The sequence below is a fragment of the Triticum urartu genome, chromosome 1 (genome assembly GCF_003073215.2).
Source record: "Triticum urartu cultivar G1812 chromosome 1, Tu2.1, whole genome shotgun sequence".
Taxonomy (NCBI): domain Eukaryota; kingdom Viridiplantae; phylum Streptophyta; class Magnoliopsida; order Poales; family Poaceae; genus Triticum; species Triticum urartu.
Window position 1 is genome coordinate 583,482,369 of NC_053022.1, and position 13,032 is coordinate 583,495,400.

General features: G+C 44.3%; 1 protein-coding gene across 5 annotated transcripts; it reads left to right on the top strand.

The window, feature by feature from the left end:
* The first annotated feature begins 806 nt into the window (after positions 1–806).
* Positions 807–12,597, top strand: LOC125532477 (replication protein A 70 kDa DNA-binding subunit B-like). Of its 5 annotated transcripts, XM_048696530.1 has the most exons (18): positions 807–1,019; positions 1,152–1,209; positions 1,294–1,327; positions 2,715–2,788; positions 7,499–7,590; positions 8,782–8,934; positions 9,035–9,305; positions 9,396–9,498; positions 9,577–9,707; positions 9,805–9,886; positions 9,968–10,097; positions 10,172–10,343; positions 10,424–10,920; positions 10,987–11,047; positions 11,181–11,346; positions 11,425–11,510; positions 11,595–11,680; positions 12,191–12,597. In XM_048696530.1, the coding sequence occupies exons 7-13, from the start codon at positions 9,044–9,046 to the stop codon at positions 10,594–10,596; spliced, it is 1,053 nt and encodes a 350-aa protein (XP_048552487.1). In that variant the 5' UTR covers positions 807–1,019; positions 1,152–1,209; positions 1,294–1,327; positions 2,715–2,788; positions 7,499–7,590; positions 8,782–8,934; positions 9,035–9,043; the 3' UTR covers positions 10,597–10,920; positions 10,987–11,047; positions 11,181–11,346; positions 11,425–11,510; positions 11,595–11,680; positions 12,191–12,597. The 5 variants fall into 5 exon arrangements, with proteins under 5 accessions (XP_048552487.1, XP_048552486.1, XP_048552489.1 ...); XM_048696529.1 differs by lacking the exon at positions 7,499–7,590; XM_048696532.1 differs by lacking the exon at positions 7,499–7,590 and having other exon boundaries at positions 11,595–11,675.
* The last annotated feature ends 435 nt before the right edge of the window (positions 12,598–13,032 follow it).

The window sequence follows — 13,032 nt, forward strand, 5'->3', positions numbered from 1 at the left end:
GTCGCCACTACCGCACAATACCTAATCCTAGATTCGAGCGAGCCTGACGAGTGCGTGCGGTTGGAATCCTGGACGATGCAATCGACTGGGTGCGAGCAACGCAAGCGAGAACGGCTGGAGGCGAGCATGACGCGTGGCCGACCTGGGCGTTGTGCGTTGGACGCAACGTGTGCAAGCTCCATCGGGCCGGTCCCAGTCGAGAAAAGTTGCAAGGACCGGTTCAGCAAGGAGAAAAAATAGGTAGAAAAAAATCGTCGATGTGGCATGCCAGCTGGACCTAACATTTGGGACCTACCGGTCAGAATGCTCAAAATTTTAAATAGGGTAAATTGTGGCAAAACTTTTGCTAAATTGGGTAAAACGGATGAAATCTCACTAAATTGGGTTATTAGTGTCACATATGTCAAAATAGGGGGTAAAAACCAAAATTTACTCCTATATTTTATACGAATGTCATCTGGTGATGAAATTTTGTGAGCTATCAATTTTTTTTTGATTATTTTGATTTTATTGTTCACCCGAGTTCAGCTCGGGACTAAGAAGAGCACTTTCGCTCAACCCTGGCCTTTTTACCCAGGGGTATATTATCTCCCTATAAGAACCAAACAAGGCCTTAGGGTGGGCCGGGCCGGCACGTTCGGCCAGCTCTGCTACTCGTTATGTGACTGTCGATGGGCCCAACATATGTGGGCTCCACTTGACAGTGTGTGGGGCTTTTTTTTGATCGAAAAGCGGTTTCCACCCGCCCCATTTCATTAAAACGAGGCCACATAAGTCGGGCCCCACACACGAACAGTGTGCGCGGCTTCTCCCTGCCTCACTTCCTTTCACCATGCGTCCAGGTGTGGCAGCCTTTTCTTCCTCCCGCGGACCTGCCTTGCCTTCCCAATCCTCGCCCACTCGCCCGTCACTTCATCGCTCTTCACCGCCCTCGCTGCCTCCGCTTGCGTCTCCTCGTTCCATGCTTCGGTCCCCGTCATGGTGGCCGTGCCCTCGCCTGCATCGATCTTACGGTTGAGGTTTGAGCCTTCCGTCTACTCCTCGATGCCCTTTTCCTCGCTGGCGATTTTCTCAGTTTTGGCCATTCCTCTTTGCCTTGTGGTTTTCTTCCTCCGCTGCTTAGCTCACTCTTCCTTCCCTTCTTCTTACAGGGTCAATCAAGGCAGCCCTTGAAGGCCTTGATCGTCCTTCAGCTCGCTGCTCGGGGAGGTACGTTTTTCCTTGCTCGTCTTCTGTTCGATGGAATGCGCGTGAGCTGACATGCCTTTATTTCTTGTTTTGTTCCGCGTCCAGGTTCTTTGCTCCTCGCTGCGCGTCGGCGAGACAGGTTGGGCGTGATTTCCCTGCCTTTCTTTCTTGTTTGGCTATGCCTATCTATCTTGCCAACTTGTGGATTCGTCCTCTCCATTACGTCGGAAAAGAACACGCCCTTGTATACTTATGCTAGCTCTGAAGCTTATTATGTTTCTGCCTGCTGCTTTCATTGGATTGGTCGTGCATGTTACTCGCTACTTGGTTCTAGGATCCAGTAGTTCTTTTGGTTGCTGCTTGGTCGTACCTGTTACTCGCTACTGCATGCAGGTTCATTGTCAGTTTGGTGGTTGTTTTCTCGCCGCACTGATTTCCACGAGTTAATTACCTATCCTAGAAATTAAGCTTGGATTTTAGGGTTCAGTAGTAGGGCAGGTTCATTGTCAGCTTCGTTGGCTATTTTGTTGCTCACCGATGCATGAAGGTTAAATGCCCATCGAATAAAATTAACCTATGGTTTCGGTGTCTTTTGTTTGCTTCCTCATGCCTGTGCCATTTTTGTTCGCTTGCGATTTCCTCTGCTTCTTCCATTCTTTTTTTCTCGCTGCCTCTCCTGACGTTCTCTTCCTTCTGCATGTCCTGTTCGACAGAATCCCTATGAGCAGGCGTAGCACCGTTTTATCTGTTTGTGCCTGTACTGCTGTTTGTGTGGTTGTCTTCTCAGTCTCGTCGGTGGGGGCGCTTGGTTGGCCCTTTGGGAGGCATGCCTTTGTTTAGGTTTGATCCATGCTTCTGTGACCTTCATGATTTCCTGCACTGCCTCTTGCAGTTGCTTTGCTGTTTGTCCTTCAGGACATCCTTCTTACATGTATACACGATGGCTATACTTGCTCATTCTTACATGCAGCTTGTCGAGCCATCAAATATGGTGATACTTTGGTTTTGGTTCTTTCAGTCTAATGCCCGATGAGTCTTTTCTTTGCTTCTTATTAGTGTTGTCTTCTGTTTCTTCTTCGTAGTGTTGTCTCCTGTTTGTTCTTCTGAATGGTGAAGCTGCTACTTAGAAGCAGTTTACTGGGCACTCCATAAGCGTAAATCAAAAAAAGGTTCGATCATTTTACAAAGTACATAACTCGAAAGACAGTACTAATTTAAAAAATAGCACGAGTAACAGCTAAAAGCCATATCATATGTAGGCGCATCTAAAAAAACAGGCAAGCTGGATAGTTCCTTTTAATGTTGTCATCTACTTCTTTTTCTGAAAAGACATAAAACAGGCAAGGCTTCAAGTAGTTTTTTTATACACCATGTTGTCGAATGCAGATTAGGTTGGTTCCCAGTGGGCTTTGACGGCCCGTCTGGCAAGTTGTTTGTGCGCTTGGAAGATCTTGCTGCATTTTCTTCTCCACTTTGTTTGTATGCACCTCTTACAGTTTGTCTCCGCCTGTACTTTGGTTTTGCAGGTCCTGTTGTCAGCATCTTCAACTGCTTTAGAGTACTGGTTGCTAGCTCTTCGGTTCTCCATCTTCGTGTCAAGGTTTGCTTTCAGCCGCGGGCCCTCTGTTTTGCCGCTTTCTGTTACTGTTGATTGCTTGCTCTTTTCATACTGACCAGGCATTGCGTACGTGTTGCTGTTTTGTTCTTCCTTCTGCTGGGCGGCTTACTTTTTATACACTGCAGCTGACCTATTCATTCTTATACTCGCAGCTGCTATCATCCATGCATTCCATATTGTTACGTTCTTCTCTCATGTATTGTGCCGCTTCCTGTTCAATGCCTTTATTCATTATTGTATTAGAGCAATGTTGTTGTGCCTGCTCTCTGCTTTTTTAGTTTGGGAAATTATGCCAGTGAATAAAATAAATTGTACTTGCTACATCCCATGCACATTTTATGCCTTTGTTATTGTGATGTATTGCTATCTATCCTTTGATCTGCTTATGTCTTTTCCCCATTTGTGTCCCTTGTTTTTCACTTAAACTTGTTATTTTGTTGTTCTTTGTGCTCTGCCTTGCTGCAGTGCAGTTCTGGTTCTCTTCTTCTGGTGTTTTTGAGGGGTATGGTCTAGCGCCGACGTTATGCCTCCACGGCGCACTGCTCCTCTCAGGGTTCCTGTGCCTCTTTTGGCAGTTAGACCCCCAAGAAGGGCCGTTCGACGCGCAGCTCCTGTGCCTGTATTGCCAGTGACACCAATTCCTCCAGAGGTTCTTGTGCCTCTTTTACCGGTGAGACCCCCGCGTCGAGTGGTGCAATGCCCAGTTCTTGTGCCTGTGTTGCCAGTACAACCAGCTCCTTTGGTCGTACGAAGAAGAAAATGTATGTTGTCTTTACCTTCATGGTCTCTCCTGCTCTTTGGTACCTTGACCTCCTTGCCTGGCCTTGACTTCTTAATTCTGCCGTGCTCTGCCTGCCAATAAGGGATGGTTTATTTCGTCTTCTTCCTCCTGATGTTACTGCACAAAACCGTAAAAGATGTAGGTTCTTCTTGAATAGGTTGCGAGCTCATAACAAGCACGATTGGTCTATAGCCCATGCTGTCATCCTTTGTTTTCCCCATGGTTCGTTCTTTCCTTTTTTTCATTCTGCCTCTGTTACCTTTCCTCTCTTCTCTTGTACACAGAGGATTTGCCTCATTCACCGCTTACACCTGATTGTGTAGGATTTTCGCCTGAGGTTGAAATCTTAAAAGGTACAAAGGTTTTAGTTGTCGTCAATTGTCATGCTTTTGACTACGGGGTGCCAGTGTCATTCTGACAATAACGCTCCTGTAGCTTTCGATCTGAAAAGATCCTACTATGGGAAGCCAGAGTGTAAGTGTGGTTGGTGCCATGTTGTCTTCTGGTGGGGTGAGAGAGTACAGTCTCAGTCCACCATCACAAAGCGTCGCGTTGTATACAACTTATGTTGTAAAGAAGGGAAGGTGTTCATCCCACCGTTTAAAAAAACCCGATGCGTTTCTAAACAACTTGCTTGCTTTTGATGGGCCTCCAGAGTCTAGGCAGTTTATTAGAAAGATACGCCAGTACAATTGCTTATTTGCTTTTACTTCCATGGGGGCTAATATAGACCGTTCGGTTAATGATGGCGGGGGACCAACTGTATTTAAGATCAATGGCAAGGTTTGCCATCTTTAGGTTCGCTTTTGCCAGAAGAAGGAAGTACTCCAAAATATGTTGAATTATATATACATGATACACAAAATGAAGTGGAGAATAGGATCAAGGCACTAGACAATTAACATGAATCTTCTGGTGGGTTAAAAGAGCCTATAGTTGAAGGGCTTATGCATATGCTGAATGCTAACAATTCATTTGTTAAGCAGTTCTGTACGACTGGCGAGATTTTAAAAGATAATAAGCATACCACAGTTTGAATACGCATTCTTGCCCCTGGCGGGGCGAGAATGATGGCCCTCAGTTCAGTTTTCCTACAACAGATGAGCTTACGGGTTTAATATATAGTTGGTAATGTTAGCTTGGAAACTCCTTCCAGGGACTTGATAATACATTGTCAAGGTCCTGGGCTACAAAATATATCTTGTTTGGACCCTTCATGTATGCCTTCGCAATACCCTTCATATATGGGGAGCAAGGGTTCCAATTAGGTGTGCATTATATTGGTGCCGATCCCAATGATACAACAAAGAGGGTTAAAATGACTATGCAGGATTATTATTGCTTCTGCTCTCATTATAGAGCTGAGCAGCATAACCCATATCTATGTTGTGGTTTATTGTCCTCCCAAGCTGTGGTTGATGCACGTGCTTGCATAGATGAGTGTAGATTGCATTTCATTATAAAGGTCTAAGAGTACATGCGTGCCGAAAAGTTACAAGTCGTTGTTGATGCGGTTGACTTGGGTAAGCTTGATGGGGCATAGGTCGGTAAGAAAAATTATTGCCATCGTCTTATACCAGCGGCCGTCGATATATGGTTGAAACCTTCGAGGATGCGGTTGCTGTTTCGCATGTCCATTCCTCGCCTGATATTTTCACAACCTTCACATGTAATCCAAAGTGGCCAGAGATAACAGGGTCTCTTGAACCTGGTCAGACTGCATCTGATAGGGCTGATATTTTTGTTAGGGTGTACCACATGAAACTCACCGACCTCCTTCGTAAGATAAAAAAAAGGGAAGGCTTTCGGACGTTTGTTGCTGGTAATGTTTGACACTTCTCTTTTCTCTTCATTCCCTTTAGGTTTAGCTCTTACCTTTTTTGCCTCTTTGGTCTTGCTGTGCCCCAGTTTTGTACACCATAGAATTCCATAAGAGGGGCCTTCCACATGCGCACATCCTTGTTTGGAAGGCTGATGACTGGCTGGTTACACCTGCCTTGGTGGATTCCTTCATCTGAGCTGATACCTGATCCTGTGGAGGATCCTGTGGCTGTGGGGTATGCTCTTGTCACAGAGTTCATGATGCATGACCCTGCGGCAATGATGGCCCAAAATGCCCTTGCATGAAAATTGAAAAAGGGTGTCTGTTCAAAGAAATTTTCTAAGTCATTTCAAGAAGAAACTTCGATTGATGAAAGTGGCTTCCCTTTATACTGGCGGCGTGATAATGGTCGTTTCATAAAAAATAATGTCTTGATAATAGGCACGTAGTTCTGTACAACATGAAACAAGTCGAACGTTTCCAGGCCCATATAAATGTTGAGTGGTGCAAAAGACATATGTCATTAAATATCTTTATAAGTATGTCACCAAGGGTCTTGATTCTGCAAAAACTTTGTTCTTCAGTGTTAGGCAGAGTGGAGATGAGGAGGTTGATGACATGGAAGAGTATAGGGCGTGTCGATACATATGTGACTATGACTCTGATTGAAGGGTATACAGTTTTGAAATACATGGTAAAATGCCTTCAGTTGAAAGACTTCCTGCCCATTTGCTTAATATGCACATTGTGCACTTTTGTACAAAGCTAGCTTGCGTGCAGTGGCTGGTAGTGATTGGTTGCAAAAAACCATGTTGATGGAATGGTTTGTCGCAAATAGGAAATATGCTTCTGCTAGGACCTTGACTTACTGTGATTTCCCTATCAGGTGGTTTTGGATGGCAGGCACTAAAACATGGGTGCCTAGGACACGGGATAATAGGATTGGTAGGATCTACTATGTGCATCCTTCCAGTGGAGAGCTATATTATTTTAGGATGTTGTTGATGATTGTCGCAGGTGCGACGTGCTTTGCTGACGTTAGAATCTACAACAGCGTTGTATACCGAACTTTTAAAGTAGCCTGTGCAGCAGAGGGTTCCTTGGGGATGACTTGGAATGGTATAATGCTTTTGATGAGGCTTTAACCTGGGGGATGGGAGGTCAGTTGCGGCAACTATTTGTTACTATGCTGGTCCACTGCAGTGTTAATCAGGAGAGTGCTTTCTTTGAGAAATATTGGGTTTACTTGAGTGACGATATTAAACATCGAATCCAGTCTGCTCGAGGAGGTTCTGCTCATGTGGTGCCTCCTGTTACATTGAGAGATTTATTGCTTGATGAACTTGTTGTTTTGTTTCCTAGGGATGGTTCTTCTATTTTAGATCATAGCTTGTCATCAAAGTCCTCTTATCTTGGTCCACCATTGCAGGATGATGTGGTCAATTCCGCGTTAGACGTTGATTATGAGAGTCTCCTTAAAACAACAGGGGTGATGCACAATAGGCTAAACAGTGACCAACTGCGTGCTTATGCATCTATTCTTGATCGGATTAGGTCTAAGCAGCCTGGTTTCTTCTTTGTGTCAGGGTATGGTCGTACTGGGAAAACTTTCATTTGGAATGCGCTTGATGCCTATCTTAGAGGTCATAAGATGGTGGCGTTGGCTGTTGCATCTTCGGGAGTAGCAGCCTTGCTTTTGCCTCAGGGTAGAACTGCCCATCCAGGTTCAAAATACCTATTGATCTTGCTGAGAACAGAACCTGTGATATTAGAGGTCTACCATGCTTTCTGCCTCGATTGAGTCGGCGTCTTTTATCATATGGGGCGAAGCTTTAATGGCGCATTGAGGGTGCTTCAAAGCAGTGGATCGGTCTTTCTGTGATGTCCTGTCTGCCATTGATCCTGCACTGGCCGATGTTCCTTTCGGTGGTTAAGTTGTCGTTGTAGGAGGTGACCTAAGGCTGATTTTGCTGGTCATTGAGCGTGGCAGTAGGGCACACATTGTGGGTTCTGCAGTTACTCTATTGAGATTTTGCACCTTAACATCAACATGCGCCTAACCATGCAAACTGCATATCCTCTGTTACAGAGTGAGGTTGCTGCTTTTGCACAATGGGTTCTTATTATTGGAGATGGGACAGCCCCTGCTGTTGCACGGAAGGAGAATCGCTCCCTTCATGGGTAACTATTCCTCATGAGTTCTTGGTGCATACTACTGGTGATAATATTGATGCTATTGTCCAGGCGGTCTATGTGAATTTAGTGTCCAGGTACTCTGATCCTTCTTATTTGCGAGAGAGAGCTATCCTGACACCAACAAATGATATGGCTGAAGAAATAAATGACCATGTTCTTTCATTGCTGCCTTTGGATGACAGAGAGTACTTAAGCTTTGATTCCGTAGGAAACTCTTCAGATGGTGTACGAAATATAGATGCTTTCTATCATGTTGAGTGCCTGAATAAGATTAAGATTAACAATTTCCCATGGCATAGATTGGTCCTTAAAGTAGGTGTGCCCATTATGCTACTTAGAAATTTAAACCAGTCGGCGGGTCTGTGCGATGGCACTCGACTTATAGTAACAAAGCTTGCTGACAAAGTAATTGAAGCGGTTGTTATCACTGGCTCCAATGTTGGCGACGTCGTTTACATCCCAAGAATATGTTTGACATCCAAGCAACCTAAATGGCCATTTAATTGCATAGGCGCCAACTTTCTGTTAGGGTTTGCTATGCTATGACAAATAATAAAAGCCAGGGGCAGACCCTTGCCAATGTTGGTTGTATCTCAATTCGCCTGTCTTCGCGCATGGCCAACTTTATGTGGCCGTGTCCCGTGTGACCTCAAAGGAAGCTTTAAAAGGTGTTGATTAAAAATGAAGATGGTAGTACTGGTTCTCAGACAAGGAACATTGTGTTCCCTGAGATCTTTGAGATGGCTTCTTAAATACCATGTCCATAATGCTTTTGTCTTGTACATACAATTGCCTCCTCTCTAGATATTGCATTGCGTCTCTTAATCTTTTGTCATCGCTGCGTCTACATTTTGACAAATTTGTGTTTGTATGCTTGTTCTGAACGCACTATGTTTTGTTTGTGCTCAATACTACTAGGCTGCCTGTATTATGGCATCCTACTTATCTGCTGCGTCTCATGAATAATCTGTTTGCTATTAAACGTACAAGCTTCCATTTGTGTGTTGCTTTTGGCCTCTTCTTTTCCCGATGCCTCTATTACGGTGCTTCGTTGCTGCCTTTCCAGTCTCTGTGCTTTTCTTTCTTTCTTCTTAGGTGAGTGCATATGCATTTTTTATTCATCTGTTTCCTATTTTCCTTACCATTCACCCTCTCTGGTTTATGTTATGCTTGTAGATGGCCAAGAATACAATTAGCTTGCTTTCACAGATACATGACAAGGAAATCAACTGGAATGTGTGTGTGCTCCTCTCTCGTCTATGACATTATCGTGGGACAAGCGATGACGGCCCAATTCTGCATACTGACCTTGTGGTTATCGGTCAAGAGGTTCATTTCATACCCTGCTATGTTTCATTATACAGTAGCTTACTTGTCATGCTTCCTGTGCTGCTGTTTGGTTTTACTAATATATGTTTTTCCACTACAGGGAACCCACATGTATGCACAGCTTCCTCCTGAGGCATCTGAACACTTGAAGGATGTTCTAGAGGAAGGAAAGGTCTCCCTCATGAAGTTCATGTGCAACCAATTGGAGTCATCTTTCAGGACTGTTGAGAGCCCTTACATGATTCAGTTCACTCGATACAGCACCGCTGTGCCCCAGCCAGGCCTTGAGGATGCATATCCATACTGCACGTACAACCTTTTGCCTTTTCCAGGTATCCCAAGGCCAACTAGCAACACACCTCGCTTTCTAGGTTAGTTAACCTGTGTCAAATGCACAACTTGCTTGTGTTTGCATTGCTCGCTTTCACGCTTACACTTGCTGCTTTTTTTGTTGCTTTCAGATGTCATTGGCCAGATTACGGCATTGTCAGACATAATCCCTGTGCAGTCCATGTACCAGCCACAGCCTTCTGACACTAGGACTATAATCCTGACTGATCTGATGTGAGTTTCCCACTTCTTTGCATTTGCTGATCTACATTGTTTCATGCTGCTTGTTCATATGCCAGACCAAAAATGCAGGGGTAATGAGATCAAAATCCTTCTTTGGGGTGCTCGTGCTCATGAATTTGCTGCCGAGGATGTTCGTGCTGCAAGTATAGAAAGTGCTGTTGTAGCCATATTTGTAGGGACCCTGCCAAAAATGTCTCAAGGTATTCATATCTCTCAATCATAACACAGTCTATTGATGTATATACTCGCTGAGTGTCTTCTACTTATTCTATCTTTGTATCTGCTTCTTTAAACCAGGTGTTAAATTGCTAAGTGGTAGCTCCGCCTGCCGTTGGTACATTAACGAGGATCTGCCAGAGATCAACGCTTTCCATTCTAGGTCTTTCTCCTCGTTGCAAATTTCCGGTGCTTGCCCTTGTTGATCACCCCTTTACTAAATCTCCATTAGTTTACTCTCTAGTCTTGGGAAAGAGGTTGCTCCTGTTGCAGTTTATGCACCGATAGACCAAGGCATTGGGGCGTCCATTTGTGAGCCTCCAGTTGAAATGACTTTTAAGCAGCTTCTTGCTCTTGATCCATTAGATAATTTGGTATGTTTCTCCGCTTTCAAACACTTTGTTTTTTACTGTCCTGTCTATATTCTCTTATACCAAACAGTACACAGTTTCATTTCTGTAGGGCAAGCCTTTCATTTGTAAGGTCACCATCACGCGTCTGGGCTCTGATCAGCGTTGGTGGTTCCTCTCGTGCGTTGCCTGCCATAAGACTGCGTATGTTAATGGGCCTAGGTTCCGTTGCTCAGACCAAGGTTGCTCTTCCGTTGGGGGAGAGCCGGCGTAAGCGCTTTTGCCAAGTTGTCCTTCAAGTCAGTGTGTTCTGCTCTGACTGATTAGATCTTTTGTGCTTTGTTGTTCAGATATTCTATCTGCACATTTGCAACTGATGGATCAGCTGAGGCTGAATTCAATGTTCTTCGAGAGAGCTGGCAGAACAGCAATAGGCAAACCACTTCTAACCTTGCTGCGGCAAAAGTATCCAGGGTATTCACTATTCAGAGGTTCGCGACCTTGCGCAGATAGGAGGAGCTGATGTAACCCTCCCAGTGGAAGTTACCAGAATGGTCACAAAGACGTAGCGCCTGGTGGTGGCCATTTCCAACAAAATTTTCAAGCCTACAAGCAACTAGCTATCTTCCAAGTTAATAGGATTGACCAGACCTTTCAGCCTGAGCTTGGGCCGTTAGAATTTGGTCCTGCTTCCCCAGCTTCTCGCCCTTCTTCTTCTGGTACAGGCTCAGTTGGTGTACTCTCTGGTTTCTCACTGATGTCGCCAGTTGGACCATTCACACCTTCATCAAAGGATGCACACGGCCCAGGAAGCTCTAGCCTTGTTTCTCAGTCGCCTCTTGATGAGGTGTGTTTCCTGTCGTTATCTCTTGATTTGCTTCTTTTGTCCTAACTAGGTGCTTATGACAAACAGATGAACACCCCCATATCAATGATGAAAGGGAAGGGCCAGTCCTTCATACCTCTATCACTGGGTAAGCCCATAAACTTTAAACTTCATAGTGTCAAAAAACGTCTTATATTTTGATACAGAGGGAGTACATTCCTACGTCTTTCTCTTTACTGTCCTTCTGCTTACAAACCTTCTGTCTCTCTACTTTAATGCAGCAAGTCAGCCTGTCGTAAGAATGCACGTCATAAGCTGATACTCACACCCGCTAAAAGCACATAGGTTGATACACCGGCTGAAGGTGTGCCAAAGCTTTCTGTTGAGGCTGGAGAAAATGCCTCAACTGGAGATTCAGCTGGCTCTGCATCCATAGCAACGGTCGATGTATGGGCTTATTTCCTTTGCTTGTTCCTTTTTCTAGAGCACATTTTTTCTTCTGTCATAGCCATCTTTCTGTGTTAGGAGCCTACACTGGGCACTGCAGAGGCTGATGTTTCGACTTCTGGGAATGGCAAGGCTGTGCAATCTGACCAGGCAAAGACCAAGAGGTAAACTCCCTCTGGTAAATATAAATTATGCATCGTCTATTTAACTATGAAGCTCATTGCTTTGTGTTGGTTCATACAACTTAGGAGCAATGCTGGTGTCAAGAACGCTGACAATGCAAAGAAGACAAAGCAATAACTAATCTATGGTCTTGGGTGATCATGGACGTACGGTAAACCAAATTCTTCTTCCATGCCTTCTGATAGGTCTCTGTTTCTAGAGAATGCATGTCTTCCAATTATATTTGCATACATGTTACAAGAGTGCCTCTTCTAGGACAAGTTCTTTTCAAAGGTTTGCTGATGGCTGAGTGGTATTTATGCCCTTTTAAAACAAGTTCTTTTAGAGAGAGTTGCTGGTGGCTGGGTTTTATTTATGCTCTTCTTGGACAAATTGTTTTGGAAAGCTTTGCTGATGCTGTATGATACTTATAGGTCCACTGATTTGGCCATGCCTTCAGCCTTTCATATGAATGTGTTGTTAATCACTCCTATAATGCCATTCGGCTATGCCTTCTACTGCCATGACGCTTGCCCTTCTACTAGCTGATCCACAATTTGAGCCGATGACTGATGAACTACATATATGATTCGTACAATTGTACTAGCCGTTTATCCCTTGTATACTTGTGAATGCCATGTGGAAGTGCTCATCTCATGAATTTCCTTGTCTTTTTCATCAGGTTGTTCTGTATATAGACGGTCGCTACTTTGGCGCAGGCCCCTAAAGCCTACGCCAGCAAGGACAAGCCATGACTAATTCATCGCAGTTGTCTTCATGTGCCTGTCTTTGCACCCTTTTGGACACGTTCCTACTATGTTTGTTGTGTGTTTGCAAACCCAGACTTTGGCGCTCAAAGAGCCATGTCAAAGCTCTGTTGATATTCCCTATTTAAGATCTGAACCAGGCCACTTTCAAGCCTTGTAAATATCGCTGTTCGAACTCTCTGCTCTCCCCTGCCTCTCCTCATGATATTTCTGTACTCGTTGGGCTGCGCTACCGAATCTATCTATAATTATCAGTGCAATGCTATGCCTGTATATTCCCTATGTTCAACCTTTTTATTTGGTCATAAGGTTTGCTCTCCTATCACTGTGCCTTCTTGAAAATGGTTGTGTGCTTGATCTTCTGCCTGTAGTAGATTTGCTGCTTCCTTATTTTGCCTGGTGTATTCAGGTCATTCCATCATTGAGATATGTGTTTCCTAAGTACTCCCTTCATCCCATAATATAAGAACGTTTTCAAGCTATGTTAGCTTGAAAATTGTTCTTATATTATGGGATGGAAGGGGTACATGTTTACTGAGGATTACCATTTTCATGCTTATTTGTGTACTGATGCAGTTATTCATGCTGTTTTGTCGTTGTTATGATGTCTTGCATCTAATCCTTGCTTTGCCATACACCAGTGAGGTCACATATGAGTTACCTTCACCCTGTTATATATCCCACTTCAACCTGTTTTTTGGTTGGTTTATATGGAATTCTTTCAGAGAGTTCAGACAAAAGACCTGATGGAACAACG

Coding starts and splice junctions, on each gene's coding strand:
- LOC125532477 (XM_048696530.1), top strand. CDS start 9,044: ATGTATGCACAGCTTCCTCCTGAGGCATCTGAACACTTGAAGGATGTT. Junction 9,306..9,395: donor CAACACACCTCGCTTTCTAG/GTTAGTTAACCT, acceptor TGTTGCTTTCAG/ATGTCATTGGCCAGATTACG. Junction 10,344..10,423: donor TCCGTTGGGGGAGAGCCGGC/GTAAGCGCTTTT, acceptor TTTGTTGTTCAG/ATATTCTATCTGCACATTTG.